Raw genomic sequence first — 22548 nt, forward strand, 5'->3', positions numbered from 1 at the left:
TGAACCAATCCATAAAGCGGAACTGAAATTTCTGACTTGGAAAGTTGCAATTCTGTTGGCTCTTACTTCTGCTCGCAGAGTTAGTGAAATACAGGCGTTCACTATTACTCCACCTTTTCTGCAGTTCTCTAAGGACTTTGTTACACTTAGGACCAACCCTAAATTCATTCCTAAAGTGCCAACTCAATTCCACATTAATCAACCGGTCAAGCTTAGAACCTTTTTCCCGGATCCGAAAACTCCTGCAGAAAGGGTTTTACATTCTCTAGATGTCAAAAGATGTCTGAAATTCTATCTGCAAAAGACATGCGTAAATCTACACAACTGTTTGTTGCCTATGGAAGACCCACCTTCGGTCAAGCTGTCACAAAAGCAACTATTGCCAGGTGGTTGTCCTCCACAATTACCTTCTGTCACGACAAGGCCAATAGACCTTTATCAAGGAAGGTTAAAGCTCATTCCACGAGAACAGTGTCGACCTCTACGGCCCTTTTCGCTGGAGTGACTCTAGAGAACATTTGCCGAGCTGCTACTTGGAAAAGTGTGCACACTTTTACCGAACATTACTGTCTGCAGTCGGCAGTTCAAGATGACACAGCTGTTGGTGATGCAGTGCTGCAGCATCTTCTTCACTAAGGTTGGAAAGATTATATATTTTAAACTTTACATATTTATAATGCTGTCCTATCTGTTATATTCGAAGGTTTTGATGCATATGTTATGTTGACATGTTTTGTACTCTATTACCTTCCTGGTTGTGTGGGGATTGATTTATATTTTCTTTGTCTCCCACCTTCCTCTATCGACAGACATGATGTTACTGCTTGCTATTCTGATTCAGGCATGTGAATCTATGAAAGATACCCTAATACTGGATAAGAAAACGAGTTACTTACCTGTAACTACGGTTATCCAGTATTGGTATCTTTCATAGATTCACATGCACCCACCCTCCTCCCCGGTAGGGCAGTTCTGGCTATGGATACTACTTCTCACTTGTGATGGGAAAATCTGAGGAGAACTGCATGAGCAGGGAAGGTTCTAGAGGGTGAGGACAGCTGATTGGCTGAGGCTAATATTTCAGGTCTTTTTACATAATGATGTAGATAGGCTGCTAAGTTTTGAGGCCTAGTTAGGCCTTTAGGCTTTTCCAGCCTACTACAAGAAATTTTAGGCACTGCTATTATATATTTTATTTACCGTGGGACTCCCGCCTCGACGACGGGGAATGATTCAGGCATGTGAATCTATGAAAGATACCAATACTGGATAACCGTAGTTACAGGTAAGTAACTCGTTTTCTTATTCCAAAAACAGCGAACTCGAACTACTTAACCGGAGCTAAATGTCATAGATTGAGTTGTTCTAGGAGCGGTACAGGAGCCCCTTATTGTATATTTACTGACACGCTGGCTTCTATGTCTATCCCTACCGAATAGCAATATGAACAATAACAGAGTTCAAGACAAGTGAATGTTGCTAAGGTTTTGGTTTAAAACCAGTAAATTATATTGAACTAGAGACTAGAGATGAACTAGAGATTAGCTAATAGTATCTGGCCGTTAATCACTAAAGAGTACTAAAGAGTAGGAAGTTAGTGATCACCAACGGCCCCTTAGTCAATTGGGCATGTGTAGCAAGATCTAGATAAAGCAGTGAAAACAAATAATCTGAGTCAGAACATTTGCAGATAAAGAACCTAGGCAAACCTCAACCAATTTGCCTCATGAAGTTGTGGTACTGCTGCAACTGAACAGTATTATGAGCACATTATAAAGCAATAGACTATCAGACATGTAATAGATTAATTTAGAGAGATACCCAGGTGCCAGCCTTGGAGGGACCTGGTGTTGTCGTGTCCATTGAGAGCTTACCAGGGCCATCAAGGAATCTTTTCAGTTGAAGTGGGTCCATAAAAACTTGGGGAACACCTTGTACGACCACACTGAATCTCGCTGGGCCTGCGAAGCCGAACTGATAGTTCAAGGAGCGTAACCTGGGTCGAAGAGCAAGAAAGCCTTTCCTAATGTCTACCGTCTCTTTACTGTAGTCCTGGTAAATAAAGATTCTGTTTGATTTCCATAGAATGTGATTCTTCTTACGCATGAAGGACAAGATTTGTTCCACATGTTGGTAGCGGAGAGGTTTGCATACAATTGGTCTTGGGCCTTTTTGGTTTGTTGTAATTCTAGATGGGACCCTGTGGGACGGTCAAATTCAAGCGGATTGCTGAAGGATAGATTAGTTGCCTGTGTGAACCAGGATTCCAGAAAAGAGATATAAGAGCCAGAGGAATCCTCTGATCCCTCCGGTATTCCAAAAATATGCTGGTTCCCTCTTCGATTTCTATCTTCAAGCTCACAGTCTCTTCGTCAGAGAGTACGTCGTGGTTGACAGGTGTTTGAGGGATTTGAAAACCTTGGGACTCTGTGTCTTCCAGATTGCTTATCCTGGCCTCTGTTTCGGATAGCCTGGCGTTGGTATCTCTGATGTCCTGTCTGATCGCAGAGATCGCTTCTTTCGTTGATTTAGCCAAATAGTGGACATCTGCTAATTTATTCAGTATTGTGTCCATTGTAACATTAATGTCTCTTTTACCTTTAGTGGGCGAGTCAGGATTCGGTGAATCGGCCTTAAGTCGCTTGAGGTTTTTTGCTTCTTTTTCACACATGTTGTACAAGCTGTAAGTACCGAGTTGTGGTGCAAGTAGTAGGTCTTAGGAAAAATCTGTTTGCCGTTGGAGCCTGAAGGTAGTGACTTGCAGGGAAGAAATTGCACAGCCAGACCTTAAAGCTAATTAGGTTGAAGATAGTGCCTTACATGGAAGATAGTGCTCAGACAGACCTTAGCACTAGTTGAATGGCAAAGTGATAAGTGGAGGGACCGATTTGTTAGGAACTTTCCATCCAGGCGGCCATCTTAGAGTCAGGCAAGGCTAAGGTTAGAGAAAGGCATCTTTAGGCGGCAGCCATTTTAAAGTCAGGCGACATGAATGAAGATAGTAAGGTAAAGCACTTTTCAAACATCAATATCTGCACACTAGGACTCACACATGGCAGATACTTGACAATCTGAAGGGCACCAGAGGTATGCATGGAGCAGCTTGCAGCTGGTTTGACATTTGGTGCTTGAGCAATTCCCACAGACACAACAATGTGCTAATTATTTATATAGTGATCCACATGTTGCTATTCAGTGTCGAACTCAACAGTGGTCCCAAATGTAGCGGTTCTGCTGTTTTTTTTTAAAACAGGGTTATAAGCTACATGATAGTCAATCTGCTGCGCAGCATGCCAGACTGCTGCTTCTGCACAGTGGCATGATCAGAGAAGCATCGCAGCAATAAAAGTACATCTGCTATTCAAAAAGCGCCTGAATGCGGTGTGCTCACTGGGTAGGCTGCTTTCGCAATGGTAATGAGAGGGAGAATGCCCAAAAACACTGCAGCAGAGGCCTCTATGAAATGCCGAATGCGCCCGCCATTTTGGGTGCGAGCACGCGTAATATACAAGCAAATAGAGTTGAGCAAACAAGATGATCCAATTTTCAACAGTGGATCGCAGAACCGATGAGTTTTTTCACCTTTCTGATTTCCGGACACTCTTCGGCGTCAGTACGCAGCTACGGCAGTCTAGTCAGCTTCCCATTCGGTTATCGGACAGGCTCCGGCATGAGCGTGGGTGATCGGTGCGCAGGCCACATTGGTTTCCGCCTGGTACAGTTGCACAGGAATTCCTTCAGAAGCGAGTCGAATACAGACCTCGCATTCCGACAGCGATACCTGATGAAAGGAGCGTCGCTACATCAAAATTGCGCATATAAATGCGGGAGAACGCAGAGTCACAGGAGGAGATCAAAGCTCACGCCGCCTTCTTCTCAGACGTCCAAACCACACCCATCCAAACCAAGCTTCCCTTGCCCATTCTGGGGAAAGAGGCTTGGCACCTCGTCCCAAGATGTGCATTGTTTCAGGCCCCCGAGAGCGGCAGGCTCTTGACCCAGGGGTCCAGAAACATTTCTGGTGGTGGCAGCCTCAGTAGCCACGCAGTCAGGACACTGGGAGTTGGTTAGGTTTCAGGGGGCATCTTTAAGATGCCCTCTGTCGTGCATTTTACATTAAATCCCACACTGGCATCAGTGCAGGTTTAATGTGCTGAGAAGTTTATCAAACTTTTCAGTCTTCAGTGAAGCCATCATGGTTCTGTGGAGTTCGTGATGACAACCTCCCAGCACCATATACTCTTAATGGCAGCACTGCACTTAACGTGCCAAGGAATGTCCCTGGGTACTGTAGGGGCAAAGGGCTCATGTACCTGTGCCCACACCACTGGCATAGTGCACCCAGCTAGAGGGGTGACTGATGGATGCCAGGGCAGTTTGTTTGTGGGCAATGGCACACGGGGATGTGTGCCATGTCGACTCTTTGTTTAGTTCTGCACCAAGGCACTCAGCCTGCAAAGGCAGTGTGTTTGTGTATCTGAAAGAAACAGGTTAGTATTCGATTCCTTACCTCAGACTATGGATCCAGAAAATTTTGCGTAGCAGTACTCCTGCGCGTCGGTAGGCGTTGTCTGCGGCTCCGCGTCCGTCATTGCTGCCGGGATGACGTCACCAGAGTACTTAGACACCGCCCTCGCGTGCTAACGTCAGTTCGTCTTTTTTCTGCGCCAGCAAGCGCAGGTCCGAAGAAAGTGGTACCCTTTAGTCACTTTTTGACTAAGCTTTTTCGATCCTTTTTGGATCCGTTTCGAGTCTACGACTCCAAAGGTGCCGGTAGGGATGCCCGGGTTCAAGCCCTGTGCTGACTGCAACCGACTGATGTCGGTTACCGACCCCCACCGCCAGTGCCTACATTGCCTGGGGCCCGACCACGATGACAAGTCATGCCCCGACTGCCGGGCCTTGACGTCGAAGGCTAGGCGGGAGCAGTCCCCCAAGCGCCTCGAGCTCCGGCAGTCGGCCCCGCGCCGCTCGAGGTCCTGGTCCGGAAGGAGGTCGAGGGACTGGTCGCGGGGCCGGAGTCATCCCAGCTCGGCGAGTCGACACCACTCGTCGGGCTCCAAGTCCTCCGGTAAGAGGCACAAGAAGTTGAAGAGGCGACATCGCTCTTCTGACTCCCCCCGACGCTCGCGCGACGCGGCCAGGGGTTCGGGTGACACCGCCCACGCGGCTCCACCGGAGCCGCAGGTGTCGCGGCCTGCTCTATACCCGCCGGTCCCTGGGCAGACCGCGACGCCAAAGGAGATCGATGCCTTCCTTGTGGCCATGAGGTCGCTCTCTCCTCAGTCTGGTTCCGCAGCGCCTTTGGGCCCAGCGGACCCGACTGGGAGCCCAAGTGGGCCGGGTGCTTCGGCCCCGGCGCTGTCGGGTGCTTCGGCCCTGGCCCTGGCGCCATCGGCGACTTCGGTCCTGACGCCGCAAGGCCCCACTGGATCCGGTTCCAGATCCGAGTCGCCGCTGGTCGACCTTACGACCCCGCCGGCGTCGACCCCTAGGGTGTCGCCCCTGGCGCCGTCGCTCGACGCCGCATTCAGCGCCGGCCGAAGAGGAATTCTTCGAGGATCTGGGTCCATCCTTTATCCCTGAATTTCAGGACATGGACGACGAGGGAGACGGGGGGGGGGGTCTGAAGACCCCCTGGCACATGAGTGCCAGTCATATGAGGATTGGACACAGGAACTAGGGGAAGCCAGTGGCCTGGATACCTCCCCAGACACTGGTTTTGTCTCCCCTCCTACCGTGGCTACGGAGGAGGGGGCAGGTTATAGTGTGGTGCTGATGAGGGCAGCCAAGGCCTTGGCTCTTGAGCTCCCCGTCGCAACAGTGAGGTCCAACATCCTCACAGAGGTCCTTAAACCGCTGGTAAGCTCCCCAGAGCCTCTACTGCCGTTTAATAAGGCTCTCACAGACGTCCTGTTGGGCAATTGGTCCAGGCCCACTACAGGCACTCCTGTAGATAGGAACGTCACTAGGCGCCACCGCCCAGCCCCGGGCGACCTTAGTTTCTTGTCCACCCACCCCACCCCCGAGAGTCTGGTTATCCAAGCCTCTACCTCTCAATCCGCATTCCCGACGGCACCACCAGATCGGGAATCCAAGAGGTATGAACAGTTCAGAAAGAAAATGTTCTCCCTTAGTTTGGGGTTGCGGTCAGTCAACACCTCACCCACTCTCTGTGGTAAACGGTTGCGGCCGTGCTGCCTGAGTGCCCGGAGGGAGCCTGGACGAAACTCGCTCAAGCCCTTGCGGAGGGAAGGGACGCAGCGCGGTACTCTATCAGATGTGGACTGGACACCACGGACTCGCTAGGTAGCGCTATTTCCACGTCTGTGGCGGTTCGCCGCCACACCTGGCTGAGGTCCGCCAACTTTTCGGCCGATGTCCAAAACACCCTTATGGACATGCCGTTCGATGGCAGCCACCTCTTCGGTGGCAAGGCAGATCATGCGCTGGAACGCTTTAAGGACTCCAGGGCTACTGCTAAGTCCTTGGGCCTGTCGGCCCCGCGCCAGCAATCTTCTGCCCAGCGATCCTTTCGTGGCCACGGAAGGGGTGCTCCCACACATCCTGCCAGCCACGGGCCGCAGACTAACATTCAGCGCGGTGGCGGACGTGTTACCGTCACGGCGGTAACTGGGGACAACGGCGCGGCCAGTCCACATCCACCCCCGCAGCATCCTCCTCAAAGCCTTCCTAGTCTGAGCTTTCAGGCCCATTTGATGCCAGTGGGGGGCAGGGTTCGCCATCACCTCCTCCACTGGCACACTGTCACATCGGACAGGTGGGTCCTGCAAATCGTCCGAAGGGGCTACTCCCTCCCCTTCGAGGCGACCCCTCTAGCCATGCCACCCCAGTACCACCGCGTGTCGGGGGATCACTTGCAACTTCTGCAAGAGGAAGTTACGGCCCTCTTGGCCAAGGGGGCCATCGAGCGTGTTCCTGGGCCAGAAGTAGGGTGTGGTTGTTACTCCCACTACTTTCTGGTTCCCAAGAAGGGCAAAGGGGGCCTACGCCCTATCTTGGACCTCCGGAACGTCAACGGCTTCCTCCGGAAGGAGAAGTTCAAGATGCTGACTTTGGCTCAGGTCTTAGTTGCCCTGGACCCAGGAGACTGGATGGTAGCGTTGGACTTGCAGGACGCCTATTTCCACATCCCCGTCCTGCCGGCCCACCGGCGCTACCTGCGGTTCACGGTAGGCCACAAGCACTTTCAGTTTACCGTGCTCCCCTTCACCCTTACCAGCGCCCCACGGGTGTTCATGAAAGTGATGGCGGTGGTAGCAGCTCATCTGCGCAGGTTAGGGTGTTTCAGTCTTCCCCTACCTCGACGACTGGTTGTTGAAGGCCAGACAGTTGTCAGCCACCTCCAGACTAAGGCCGACCTCCTGCACCTGCTGGGGTTCTCCATCAATGTCCCGAAGTCGCACCTGTGTCCCTCTCAGAAGCTCCTCTTCATCGGAGCGGTTCTAGACTCGGCGCAGTTTCGGGTTTATCCTCCCGAACAGCGGGTTGGGATATTCAGGCTCTGATTCCGATCTTTCAGCCTTTATCCCGAGTCTCGTTCAGGTTGACTCTGCAGCTTCTGGGGCTGATGGCCCCCTCATCCTTCTGGTGCATCACGCCAGGTGGCGGATGTGGACTCTGCAGTGGGACCTGAAGTTTCAGTGGGCCCAGCATCAGGGCACCTTGTCCGACCATGTCTTGATCTTGGAGGGCAATGCTAGACAGTTGCAGTGGTGGCTCACGGACCGCCATTAGGTCAGCGGCAGATCCCTCTCCCTACCCCAACCGGAGCACGTAGTTGTGATGGACGCATCCCTCCAGGGTTGGGGAGAGGCTGAGATCAGAGGCCTCCACATCAACCTTCTGGCACTGCGGCGCAATCCGGCTTGCACTGAAGGCATTCCTCCACTCTGTCCGGGGGAGTGTAGTGCAGGTGTTCACGGACAACACCACCGCCATGTGGTACTGCAACAAACAGGGCGGGGTGGGGTTGTGGACCCTTTGCCAGGAGTCTCTGCGCCTCTGGCAGTGGCTGGAACATCAGGGCGTGACCCTGGTGGTTCAACACCTGACAGGTTCCCTGAACGCCAGGGCGGACGAACTCAGCCGTCGGTGCATGATGGATCACGAATGGTGTCTGAACTCGGACGTGGCGCAAGGTCTCTTTCAGCAGTGGGGAGAGCCTTGGTTAGATCTATTCGCCACAGAAGAGAATGCGCAATGTCATCAGTTCTGCGCGTTGGAATTTCCAAGGCGGCACTCGCTCGGAGATGCTTTTCGTCGTGAGTGGAGTTGCGGTCTGTTGTACGCCATTCCGCCTATACCACTTCTGCCCAGAGTGCTGAAGAAGATCCGGCGCGACCGGGCCCAAGTCATCCTTGTGGCTCCGGACTGGGCACGAAGATACTCGTATCCCAAGCTCCTCAGCATGTCAGTCGATCCCCCGATTCGTCTGCCTCTTCAGGAGGACCTTCTGTCGCAGCAGCAGGGGACGGTCCTCCACCCGAACCTGTCCAGTCTCCACTTACATGCATGGAGATTGAGCGGCGGCAGTTGAGGCCATTTGTCTTGCCTCCTGAAGTCTGTAATGTGATTCTGGCAGCCAGGCGTCCCTCAACAAAATCGGTATACGCCTGCAGGTGGAACAAATTTGTGGCATGGTGCACAGCAAAGGCTGTGGATCCCTTTTCTGCCCCTCTTTCAGATGTTCTCCTCTTTCTTCTTTCTCTTGCCCAGCAGGGCTCTGCTCTGGGCACTCTAAAGGGCTACCTCTCTGCCATTTCCGCCTTCTTAAGGCTCCCTGATCAGCCCTCTTTGTTCAAGTCCCAGGTTGTAAATAGGTTGTTGAAGGGCAATAGTCATATGCTTCCTCCTGTTCCTTTCATGATGCCTCAGTGGGACTTGAACCTTGTTCTGACTTATCTGATGTGCGCTCCCTTCGAGCCACTTCATAACTGTCCTCTTCGTCTCCTTACTCTTAAGACTGCATTCCTGGTTGCCATCACCTTTGCCAGGAGAGGGAGTGAGCTCCAGGCTCTTTCTTCTCAACCTCCCTTCCTTTCTCTCCATCCGGAAAAAGTTGTGTTGCGGACCCGACCCTCTTTCCTGCCCAAGGTAGTCACAGCCTTCCACATCGGGCAGTCCATCACCTTGCCTACCTTCTTTCCGCCTCTGCATCCCTCGAAAGAGGAAGAGAGTCTCCACCATCTGGACCCAAAACGTGCGCTCTCATATTATCTGGATCGCACACGCCAGTTTCGGGTAGATGATTAACTTTGTTGGTCACGTGGGTGCTAAGAAGGGACGGGCGGTGCACAAACGGACCATTTCTTGATGGGTCGTCTTGTGCATCAAGGCTTGTTACTCCCTGGCTAAAAAGGAGCCTCCTGTGGGGCTACGTGCCCATTCCACTCGGGCCACGGCGGCTACTACTGCCCTGTGTCGGGGAGTCCCCTTGCAGGACATCTGTCAGGCAGCTACATGGGCCTCGCTGCAAACGTTCGCAAGACACTACTGCCTGGACAGCCAAGTCCGGAGAGATGGCTTTTTCGACCGTTCCGTTCTCCAGGACTTTCTGGTGTGATCATTGGTTCGCAGACCCACCACCGGGGTTGGTATTGCTGGGGTATCTATTCTAAGGTAAGAAATCTAATACTAACCTGTTTCTTTCAGAAGCACAAGTTACTTACCTTCGGTAACGATATATCTGTAAGAAATAGTAGTTAGCATTAGAATCCTTACCGCCCCACCCATCCTCCCCGTTCTGCGAACCGATATTTAGGGTTAAGGTTATCCCCTTTCAGGGTTCTAGTTTTAATGGCCCCAGTGTCGGTTTTTATCATGGCTCTGCATGTCTGGCGCGGAAAAGCTGTGTGTAAGAACTGACGTAAGCACGCGAGGGCGGCATCCAAGTACTCCAGCGACGTCATCCCAGCGCCTACGACGGACGCGGAGCCGCAGACGACGCCTACCGACGCGCAGGGGTGCTGCTACGCAACATTTTCCGGATCCAGTCTGACGCCTGGGGATATTCTAAGGGAAGGAATCTAATACTAACTACTGTTTCTTACAGATATATCGTTACCGAAGGTAAGTAACTTGTGTGTCAGGGTACAGAGCCCCTAAGGGTGGCACAATAAGTGCTGCAGCCCTTAGGGGTCTTCTCTGGTCACAATGCTCTGGGTACCTAGGGTACCATTTACCAGGGGCTGACATGTGGCCAGAGATGCCAATTGGGTTTTAGTTTCAACACAGTTTTAGGGAAGGAACACAGGCCCTGGGCACCTGATTGGCAGGAGCCCAGGGCACACTCAGTCAAAGCACATCAGCAATTCAGCAAAAAGTGGGGGCATACCATGCAAGAAAGATAGCACTTTCTCACAGTGGCGTGGTCTGCTATCACCTCTCCCACTGGCGATCTATAATATTGGACCGGTGGGTTTTGCAGATCATACGAAGGGGCTACTCCCTACCCTTCTAGGCTGCCCCTCCCTCCCCTTCTAGACTGCCCCACCCTCCATGCCACCTGCTTACGACATCTGAATGTGGACCACCTATCCCTTCTCCCCAAGGAAGTGACTGCTGTGTTGAGTGCCGACACCAGAAATTGGTCGTGATTGCTATTCTTGCTACTTTCTGGTGCCCAAAAAGGACTGAGTCCTCCACCCCTTTCCTTGGCCTGCTCTCTCAATTTCTACCTCAAGAGGGAGAAGTTCAGAATGCTCACTCTAGCTCAGGTCCTGTTTGCCCTGGACCCAGGAGACTGGATGGTAGCGTTGGGCTTGTAGGACACATTCCCACATCCCTATCCTGCTCACCCACCGATGCTACCTGTGGTTCACCGTAGGTCAGAAGCACTTTCAGTTTGCTCCTCTCCCCTCTGGCCTTACCAGTATTCCTCGGGTATTCTCCAAGGTGATGGTTGTAGTTGCAACTCGTCTGCAGAGATAAGGGGTGCCAGTCTTTCCCGAGCTTGACGACTGGCTGTTGAAGGCGGGCTTCTCCCAGGCTGTCGTCTCCCACCTCAGGACTACGGCGGTCCTCCTGCATTCGCTGATGTTCCCTATCAATGTGCCGGTCACACCTGACTCCCTATCAGGCACTCCCTTTCACTTTGAAGCTGCTTGGCCTCATCCTGCTGATGACACATGCCCGTTAGCTTATGCGGACTCTTCAGTGGAACCTGAAGTTCCAGCAGTGGGCACAGCATCAAGGGAATCTCTCAGACATTTTCCAGATCTCAGAGGAAACTGTGAAAGATCTGCAGTGGTGATTAACGAACCACAATTGGGTCGGCATCAGATCCCTCTCCCTTCCTCAGCCAGATCTGACAGTAGTGACAGATGCATCACTCCTGGGATGGGTTGTGGCTATCTGGTAGATGTGAAAATCCGATGACTCCCATCTTCGGCGGAATCCGGCTTCCACGTCTACCTTTTGGAGCTCTGGGCAATCCGGCTAGAATTGAAAGCCTGTGTACCCTCCAATCAAGTGAAGGCTAGTACAGATGTTTCTCACAGACAACACCACTGCCATGTGGTTCTGCAACAAACAGGTAGGGGTGGGGTTGTTAACCCTTTGTCAAGAGGCCCTGTGTCTTTGGAGATGGCTGGAAGGTCCAGGCATTTCCCTGTTGGTTCAACATCTGGTGGGCTCTGTGAACACCAGAGTGGACAAACTCAGCTGAATGTGCCTAGCGGCTCATGAATGGCGCCTCCATGCAGAGGTGGTGCAAGGTCTCTTTCAGCAGTGGAAAGAGCCCTGGTTAGATCGGTTCTCTGTTGCCAAGAACATGCAATGTCAGTAGTACTGCATGCTGCAGTTTGCAAGGCTGCTCTTGTTCAGAAAAGCTTTTTGTCTTGAGTGAAGCGCAGGCCTCTTGTACACCTTTCCGCCATACCACTCCTACCCAGAGTTCTCAGGAACGAGTGGGCCAAAGTCATCCTTGTGGCTACGAACTGGGCACTGAGAGTCTGGTATACTGAGCTGTTGAGCATGGCCATCTGTCCTCCGATCAGGCTGCCTCTTCACGTGGGTCTTCAGTCATAGCAGCCGAGGAGGGTTTTCCACCAGAACCTGTCGACGCTCCGCCTTCTTGCGTGGAGATTGAGCGGCAACAGTTGACCGCTTTCGACCTTCCTCCTGGAATCTGTAACGTTATCTTGGCAGCGAGTCGTTTATCCACCAAACCAGTATACGCCTGCTGTTGGGGGATAATTGTGGCATGGGGCTCAAAAAAACATATTGATCCCCTTTCTGCTTCCCTTTTTTGAGTTCTCCTTTTGATCCTTTCTCTTAACCAGCAGGACTCTGCTCTGGGCACTCTAAAGGACTATCTCAGCTTTTCTGCTGTCGCCCGACCAGCCACCCCTCTTCAAATCCCCTTTTGTAAATTAGTTTACTGAAAGGTCTACAACATTTATTCACACCTTCTCCCTTTATTATGCCCCATTGGGACCTCTATCTTGTCCTCACTTTTCTTATGTGCGCTCCCTTTGAGCCCCTGCACAATTGTTCAGTCAGTCTCCTTACTATCAAGACAGCCTTTCCTGTGGCTAGAACATCGCCTGAGGGTCAATGAGCTTCAAGCGTTGTCATCGAAGCCGCTTTGTATGAACATCTACCCAGACAAGCTGTTAATTTGTACGAGCGCTTCATTTCTACTGAAAGTGGTCCCTCCCTTTCACATAGGCCTATCCATCCCTCCGACTACTTTTTATGCTCTGCAACATCCCTCCAAGGAAGAGGAGCCACTTCACCGGCAGGACCCAAAAAGAGCCTTGCCATTCTACTCTTACTGTACACAAGAGTTCGGGGTGGACGGCCAACTCTTTGTGGGGCATGGTGAATCGAAGAAAGGATGGGCCATACAGAAGAGAATTCCCTTGCGATGGATCGTGCTCTGTATCATAATCTGCTACACATTTGCTAAGAAGCAACCCCCTGAGAGTTTGCGTACTCATTCCACCAGAGCTAAAGCTGCAGCCACTGCCCTAGGTCTTGGAGTTCCGGTCCTGCACATCTGCCAGGCATCAACGCGGGCTTCCATGCACACGTTTACCAAGCCCTACTGCCTGGATAGTCGGGTCCATGTATGAAATTGGTCCATAGACCGACCTCCAGGGAGGTATTGCTTGGGTATCTATTCTAAAGTAAGGAATCTGTGGCTAGAAGTCTCTATCAGATGTACAAGTTACCTTCACTAACGCCTTGCTTGGTAGCCACTCTATCTAGCTGCAGATTCCTTACCGACCCACCCATCCTCCCCACTCTGTGAACCGATTTCTAGAGACATGGGTGTTCCCCTTTCAGGGCCCTAGTATTCCTCACCATTGGTAAGTGTAGTTCGTCCGCGCTTCTGGCGTGGAAAGTAGTGAAAAGTAACGGACTTCAGTGCGCTGGAATGGTGCCTATATAGGCACTGCGCCTCACTGATGACTCCACCTATCGATCCGATCGGACACCTGGGGATAATTGTAAGGTAAGGAATCTGCAGCTAGATAGTCTCTACTAGAAGACTAGTTTATTATCTATACTGGACGCATGTGATAAAGTATAACTTTTCTTACCATGCTGCCATTAATTGAATTGTCTCCAACTTTAGGAAAAAGGTCTTCTATCAAGAAGCAAGAATCCTCCAATTCGTTAAAGCGGAGTGATCCATTTCAGTCTTTCAGTTTAAAAAGCAGTACTCACAAAGGACCAGAAGCTGAACCTTTTTCTGACCCATTCGCACCCAGTGCTCCCAATAAAGAGGCTGGTGATGAAGGAAATTTTGCCAACTTCAGTGCCGTAAGTACACCTCACCTTTGGAAAACATAAATACATGGAAAGAGGAGAACAAATACTTTTGTTAACTGGAAAATACTTTGTATTTCATGTAATGTTTGTAAATTAAACATGTGCACTGTATCCGTCCACTTTGGATGATTTTTGCCAGAATTTACTTATGCATTGTGAACAACTGTTTACTTTGATTCTTGTCAATCTCAATTTTATTCTTGTCAAACTCAAGGGTTTGCACACCAGTTTCGCTATTCCCTGAAGCAGGTATGCATCCCTAGTGTAACATATATTCTAATTTTACAATTTCAACTGAAGCTAGCAATGGGAATCAATTGCTAAACTTCCCCAGCCTTTACACCTCATTGCTCTAAGTAACACAAAATTGTCAACAGAGCAAAGCCTCTATCGACCGTCAGCACTTTGTAGTGAGAGGACTGTGCCCTCTCACTACAAAGGGCTGTAGAGAGAGGGATGTGCCTCATGTACTTGATCACATGTACCAAGAAAAAAAATACTTTTTTAAAGTGTTTTTAAAACACATTTTTAGATTTTGTTATGCGTAAAGACTTTTATTTTACTTATGTATCCATTATTCTTAAAGTTATCAGAATTTGGCATAAAGTTGTATGTACTTTAAAAGTATGTTATGCATAGATACAATAGTTTTATTATTTTACAACTGTTTAAAGTACATGATACAATTGGCAGCATATGTCCCTGAGAACTAGTCAGCACCAGGTTTCATTTACCTTTGTCTTGTTCAAATTTACCATTTTGAGAAACCCTGTGTTCTAAATCTTCACTGTTTCAACAACAACATAGAAAATGTGTTTTTGATGTTGCTCTGGCCTTGGAAGATGTACTGCTAATTTTCATCAGCACAAGAGATTAATAATAAATTGATTGTAATATAGAATGCTAAATGAGATTTGTGCAGTTTTTTTGCCTTACTAAAATGCTATTTATTTGCTTTTAAATGCTTGTGTATGTTCATTTTTAGCTAATAAATACTATTTTATCACAGAACATTTATTCTGTAACTTCAGACACTACTGTACTCGTAATAATGCTGATTTTAGAAGCAATCTGCCAATTTATGAAAATAACTAACATACTCAATGTGACTAATTGCTATTGATGCTGGAGATCCGATCAGTGGTACTCTTTCGTTTTTTTGGTTTTTTTTTAACTGAAAACACTATTTTACTAAAGAGCAAGAAGGAACTAATCTTTAGAGGTCATTTTTCCTAATTTAGAAACTGATTTAGCACTGTTCTCAATTTGTGCTCAAACTTCTATTTGCGCTTGAATCAGGATTTCAACTAGGGCAGAATTTGCCACACAGGATTTTGTGCCCAAAGAAGTTTGGCCGATAAAACCTGGTACAATTCCTGAAGGCGAACGGTGCACATATTGAGTTTGCACACCTGAGATTGAAGGAAAACTTTAGCAATTAAGCACAATAGTCCCTCTTCTGTGGTCTGAAACTTGGAATAAGGTACAAATAATACGCTCTAAAATACCTGATGCTAATGGAGTTTGTTCAGAAGGTTTGGTCTGACTGAGAATTATGGCCTATGTTTGAGGCCACAGATCAGACACATGAGTGGGAAGTACCAGATATTGCAAAAACAACAATTGATGGACAGAATGCAGAACAATGCCATACATTCACCCCAGTACAGAGATCTGGGCCTAAATCCATCGTTTTTTTGCACTCCACACCACCCCAGGTCAGACATGGCCATATGCAAATCAGCCTTGACCCTGTGACTCATGGGAACAGTCCAGCCCGAACTGCCAAGCCATGTCTTTCCTGGACCGGAATCAAGCATCCATGGGCCGGTTACTGGCTATCAGCCGTCATCAGCCTGGATAGCTTGACTCCAGTGGTGTGGAGAGCATTGGACTCACTTCTGAGCATACCCATCCCACTCGGGGTGACCAATGCAAAAACAACAATTGATGGACAGAATGCAGAACAATGTCATACATTCACCCCAGTACAGAGATCTGGGCCTAAATCCATCGTTTCTTGATAGGGAGAATTATGAAGATTAAAATATTGAAATAGCACACCATGAATCCTAGAAACTGGTATAGCCTACGTATGTATCTTCCTTTACTGCAACTGCACCACTTATAAGAGAATGTAATTGTTCAGATAGATCAGGTGGTGTATGGGTTTGTCTTTTGAACTTCAAAGCTTTTTCAGAAACTTAAGTAGAACATCTGTCCTTGTTTATTTTCAGTCCTATGATAAAGGCTATTTGAAGCGACTCACATCTGTTATATATGGCTGTTCATTTTTCCACATCTGATATGATTGCCATTCATTTTTTGTGCACAGATGAGGTGCCAGGTATCCAATAACAAGATGTCTCGTCTCTGTGTTAGACAGAACCTGTATATGTTAAGTCAGTACCATGCTTCCAACTCCCCTTCATTGGCTAATGTGGCCTACCTTCCTTTGAACCCACTTAGCTCCTCCCAGTTACCATTTCAGGTCTCTCTACCATCAACCGTGCAGGGATAACCTAGTAGGAATGGACTGGCTCTTGGACCTGGGCATGAAGTGTGAAATGTACATTAGTACAGTTTGAACTGCTGAAGACACAAAGGGAGCATATCAAAGAGGATTCGTAAGTAGCATTTATAGAAGTCCAGTTTGGAACAACTTTACATGTAAGAGAAGATGGAAAAAAAACAAAAGGTGTCTACTGCTGCTGATAGAGCTAGGCTGAACCCATGGAGATAATACTGCTTTATTTTAAGAACAAATAAGGTGCAAAGAAAATGTGATTTTGTTTAATATTATATGCCCAGTTGTCTCATACATGTCATCAAAAGCCTTGCCTGTTGTAGTTACTATCTTTAAATGTATTGTACTGTCACCACTCTGTTTAGAAATACTGTCACCACTCTGTTTAGAAAATGACAGATAATAATAATAATAATAAGCAGATTCATAACCGGAAGAAAAGATTTTGGGAACCCATGTTGAAAATGGCCAAACCAAAGATTTTATGACTGAGATGTTGTTGCCTGGAATGCAACAGTCTGATATTAGTTGATGCCAAATTGATGCAATTTATTTGCTGATTGTTTGAGAAATAGTATTTAAAATATTATTATATGATTACAGACAGATGGATCATTTTGCTTGTAAAGTGATTCATGATGTTTTTTGTAAATACCCAGCAAACATACAGATGAGGCAAAAGACGTCAGCAGAAAACATCCTTATTACATATCTGCCCTTTAAATAGTGTGCAGATTATGGGGTCACCATTTACGAGGTTTGTTTTCCTCCTTTGAGTAACGTGAAAACTGAAACTCCAGTCTCTACATACGTCTCATTCTAACTCGTGCTCTGTGTTCTTCTGGATAACATAGCTATTACTAATACTTTTCCATTGGTGAGAGGTATGGTTTCCATTGAGTGAACACAACGGTCTTTGGGCAAAGGGATGTTTCACATTTAACTCTTTTTAAGCCAAAACCGCTGTAGCTGTCTGCACTTAGGGTGCCTTTGATTTTGGGCTAGCACAACAGGAAAAGATGGAACTCGGCACTTTTCTGTGGTGATGTGCTCTACTCCTCTGTATATCCTTGTACTTTCGGGAATACTCTGTCATCTCAGGTGTGCCTTTGGTTGTTGGTAATGTTATCAAGTGTATAAACATGTACATTATTTTAGTTTGCATTGTTTTTACTAATTTGTGAATGACTACTTTTTGATAGATACTAGACACATGTAATAAAATATATATCTATTCTTATCCTGCTTCAGTTCTTGTTACTCACCTAACTACTGTTAGTGTTTTGACTAAGAAGTCTTGTTTCAGAATTGATTACAGGGTCTACACAATGTACTTCCAGGATCTATCTTCAGACTTCAGTGTGCAACACTATAATACTCAGACCCACTGCGAGGAAATAGCCGAGTTTTTCCACCAAAAAATAGAAACCATTAACTCCTCGTTTCCCCCCACTGTCACCCAAATCGCAGACCCCGTTGAAATAGACCACATGGTGGCTCCCCCCTGCGCTCTCAATAGTTTTCTCCCACTAGAACTCACCAAACTGGAACTACTCATGAGCCAGGTCAAATCCGGATCGCCCACTGACCCAGCTCCTCCTAGTGTTCCCACTCAGATAACTCATCTGATTTCGCCCACCATACAAGACCTGCTCAACTCCTCCATCCAGTCTGGCATCGTTCCACCTCCATGGAAAAAGGCAATGGTCAGAGCCCTACTAAAAAAGCCCAATCTGGACCAATCAAACCCTGCTAACTACAGACCAATATCACTTCTGCCATGGCTTAGCAAACTTCTTGAGAAGCATGTAAACATCATCCTTACTGACTTCCTGGAAGCCAACAACATACTGGACCTCTCTCAGACTGGCTTCAGGCCCCGCCACGGTACGGAGACTGCACTGATTGCGGTGACGGAGGAGGCACGGAGGATCTTGGACGATGGCGGGTCCACAGCCATCGTCCTACTCGACCTAAGTGCCGCCTTCAACACTGTCAATCATAACATCCTACTCCACCAGCTTAACAAAATAGGAGTGTCAGGCACAGCACTCAACTGGATGAGGTCCTTCCTCACGGACAGATCCTTCCAGGTCTTTGAGGGGGACTCTACCTCAGCCAGTAAACCCCTCTCTTGTAGAGTGCCTCAGGGCTCCTCCCTGAGCCCTACCCTTTTTAATGTCTACCTTCGCCCCCTAGCTGATGTCGTCCGCCCATATGGGGTGAAGATCGTCACCTACGCGGACGACAAGCAGCTAGTGGTAGCACTGGACCCCCCATGAACTCTCATCACAGATTACATATCTGCCTTGAAGCCGTCGCTGCCTGGATGTCTAGCTCTTGCCTCAAACTCAACAGGGGCAAAACAGAGATAATGCTCCTTGGAAATAACATCTCGAAATCCATTGATCCCATCTGGCCTCTCTGTTTAGGAAGCCCCCCGCAACCCAAGGAGCAAATCAAGAGCTTAGGCATCTGGCTCGACCACAATTTAACCTTTAACTATCAAGCCACCAAGCTTGCTGCCACCTGCTTCGGGCTGATGAGACTTCTCCGCAAAATACTCCCCCTCCTTCCGTTCCACTCGAGACGGATTATGATTCAAGGCCTGATCCTTTCCCGTCTCGATTGTGGGAATGCCCTATATCTGGGGGCCCCGCAATCTACTCTTAACAGACTCCAGGTCATCCAAAATTGTGCGGCAAGAATCCTTCTGGATATCCCCCGCCGAACCTCAGTCAGAGCCAGACTGAGGGATCTTCACTGGCTCCCGGTGAGATCTAGAATTGAATTTAAAAGCATGTGTATCGCACACCGATCCGACTGGGATTCAGGCCCCCCCATTAATTCCCCCTTGGTGAAAGCCTACCTACCTTCCCGTGCACTCAGATCGGCGACCTCACACCTGGCCTCAGTACCACGCATTAGGAAAACCAGGTGTGGAGGCCGCTCGCTTTCCTACAACCTGGCCAGGATCTGGAACTCCCTCGCCCTCCCTATCAGATCAGAACCTAACCTTCTCACCTTCCGTAAATTATTAAAAACTTGTCTCTTCAGTAAAAGTTCAATCTAATTAATCACTCAGCTTCTCACTTCAGCCTCCTCAGCACAACTCACTCTTTCTTTTAGCGCTGGGACGCCCCTGGGTAACCAACGCGCTTTACAAATCACCAATACAATACAATACAATACAATGCTATCTAAGAGGCGTGTTGCCCTTCTAACTACAACCCAGCTTTCAACTATGTCACTGGTCTCTCATGAAAATCCATCAACATGCTGTTGTTCCCTGTAGGTGTCCCTCCTGCACCTGGTTTGTGTTTCAGTTTTAACCACTGGATGCATTTGAACAAGTCACTGCCAGAGTTCTACAATATGATGTTATCAAAAGATCAAACTTTTTTGCGAGTGTCGAGTTTGCTCAACCACAAAGCTAAAGTAAAAATCTATTCAAGGCTGTTATTTTAAATGCCACTCCTGAACCGCCTTTGTTTCCCAGCTTTTATAAAATGAATTTGGAATATGCTCGCTGACTTGCAGACAGGTTGTGCTATTTTCAAAGCAGCAGGTGTCTTATCATATGTTGAACTTTTGTTACCTTGTTGGAGATCCTTTCTGGTCCTCATGTTTGTGACCGACATCAGCATATTGACTACTAGAAAGTGTGTTTCTCTTTTTAATTTATTCCTTAAACTCTGCATTGAAACTGACTTTAAGCCAAACTTGGCCATTCTTTGCTCTGCTTAGTCAAGGTTGATTCAGAAGAGAAATTAGTTGAATTTCCATTTAAATGAAAAATATTTTGTGAAAAGACCATTTCAAACACGAACAGTTATACCTCGGCCAAAAGCACTTCTAGGGAGGTTTTGAAATTCTTGACTTGGAATAGGCTTGCTCAGATTTTTTAAATACAAATAACATTATCACTGAACTAACTTTATTAACTTTTTAATTGTTTTTAACCAATCATTCATTAACCGCTGTGAAACTTTAGAATATTAAAGACTTCATGGGCTTCAAATACATACACATTTAATTAACTCAAGCACTTTGTAGTGCAAAAAAACAATTTCATATGTTTTGCAAAAGCACAGGGATTTATATAAGACCATTCACCCAAAACCTCACCCTACCAGGTCATTTTTCTCATCGCTGCACGGGCCAGTTTATCAACGGAAGGGTGCCTACTGAGGCACAAATATCTTTGTTTTATTTCGGTCAACTATACTCTTTGGTAATACCCCCAAATCTATACAAGGTATATAGTTCTTCTTAATTTAAGCCATACAATCAATCAGAAAGGATTTCTAGTAATCTGTGCTTGAAGGCAACAAAGTGCTTTTACATTTTATTAATTTTTAATAAAAATCACCTACTCCTTTAACATTTTTTTAATAGCAGTTACCTTTTAATATCTAGGTTAGATTAGGGTAACTCTTTACTCTCTGGGATACCCAAGATACAGTTTGCACCTTTGAAGTCAGCCCATTCCCTGCAGCCTTTTGCTGTGAAGTTCAGCTGCTATTATCATCTTCATTGCGGACTACTAATTCATTCTACCTTAGAATGTCTGGAAAGGAGAAAAAGGGTTTGTTTAGAGCCTTTGCCACTTGTTCCCAAGGAGAGGCTCTACACTGATAACCCCCATTCTGACTGCATTTACTGTCTTTATCCAGACCATCAAGCTAAACACTGTAAGGTATGTCGTACCTTTTCGAGTAAAACCCTAAGAGACCGTGAAGGACGCCTTTTGATATGGCTTCAAAAGCTGAAGGCCAGAAAGGAGGTTATCTCCAGTGATAGTGATGAGGCATCCTCTTCTTCATCTAGGAGGTCTCAGAAAAGAAAGAAATCACCTCATACTCATTCCTCAGAGAAGCGTCCTGAGAAGGCCCTCAAAAAGACCACTCATGGGTCTTCTGGGCGCAGTCTCTCAAAATCTATAAAGCTACAAAAAAGACAGGTTCTGAGCAGTCTAAATCACCCCCACAGGTCTGACAATCCTTCAAGAAGCCTTCCTCAATGCCTCATCAGGTAAAATCAGCGAAATCTGGATCGTGAACGGGATCGTGGACGAAAAGGACTTCATCGTCGACGAAGATTGAGGTGAAGTTAATCCCAAAGAAGCCTTCACGGCCTGGGACTGATGGCTCTCCGTCGACTGTGTCACTATCGACGATGGATTTGACGCCTGTATCGTCGACGACTACTTTATCGACAATGGCGACTGCTTCGACGACGGTAACTACGTCAACGATGGATAAGGCACTGCTGTTGGTGTAGACGGCTGCATCGACTACTGTATTGTCGGCGATCTCGTGGACTGCCTCGTCGACGAGGGGAAAAGAAAACACCGGAGAAGTTGGAAGTGGCCTGGAAGAGGAGGATTACACCGGAAATCACCTCAGCAAGCAAGATTACACCTCTTGTACCATCAAACCTGTTTGAAGAGCAGGATTCAGAGGAGGATGATGAAGGCCGTTTTGGCTATGCGAGTAGCCCTTCACAATTACATGTGAAGTGTCAGGAGGATGACTTTGAGGGGGAATACGGGGAGTATCAATAACTTCCACAACAACAATATTGTCAAGGTTACAAGGAAGAGATGGTTAGCATGCCTTCTTCCTTATTGATGGACCTGCAGTTTATGCTGGCGAACTACCGAAAGAGGTTCCCACCAACTCCTGCATCTCAAAAGGTGCCTTTAGCTGCTCCGCTCCCACGCTCCATTCCAGCTACTCCAGTTAGAAGCAGGGAGTTACTGCCCTTGCCAAGATCACCTCAGCCAATGCCTCAACAGGATCTAGTCACCATGGATGATGACCAAGAGGAGTGAGATAACGCACCCTAACAAGGAATGGGATGACAACCTTATTCCTTCGCCGCCTCCTCCCTCTCCGGTGCCAATTGATTCACCGCCAGAGGACATCGGCAGATTCCATAATTTGATGGAAGGAGCAGCAAAGAGATTTGAAATTCCGATGTCACCTACCCAGACGGAGTGTTTTCTTATATGATTTCAAGGAACCATACAAGAAATCAGTTAGAGCTATCCCTATCATTAGCCATGTTTGGGAGGAACGCCTTAAGGTCATGAGGACACTGGCGATGATCACACCAGTACTCACCAGACTGGAGAAGAAATATAAAGCTCCAGGGGATGCTCCAGCTTGTCTAGTGGGCCATCCTAAACTGGACTCTGTCATTTCCCAAGCTGC

At 47.8% G+C, this 22548-nt stretch overlaps 1 protein-coding gene across 2 annotated transcripts in view; it reads left to right on the plus strand.

The window, feature by feature from the left end:
- Positions 1 to 22548, plus strand: part of EPS15 (epidermal growth factor receptor pathway substrate 15) — an 883486-nt gene that overhangs the window by 842430 nt on the left and 18508 nt on the right. For both annotated transcript variants that reach the window (XM_078670831.1, XM_078670841.1), the window contains one exon: positions 13607 to 13794. In XM_078670831.1, coding sequence (XP_078526957.1) covers positions 13607 to 13794 — 188 coding nt within the window. The remainder of the gene's footprint in view (positions 1 to 13606; positions 13795 to 22548) is intronic.

The sequence above is a fragment of the Lissotriton helveticus genome, chromosome 1_2 (genome assembly GCF_964261635.1).
Source record: "Lissotriton helveticus chromosome 1_2, aLisHel1.1, whole genome shotgun sequence".
Lineage (NCBI taxonomy): Eukaryota > Metazoa > Chordata > Amphibia > Caudata > Salamandridae > Lissotriton > Lissotriton helveticus.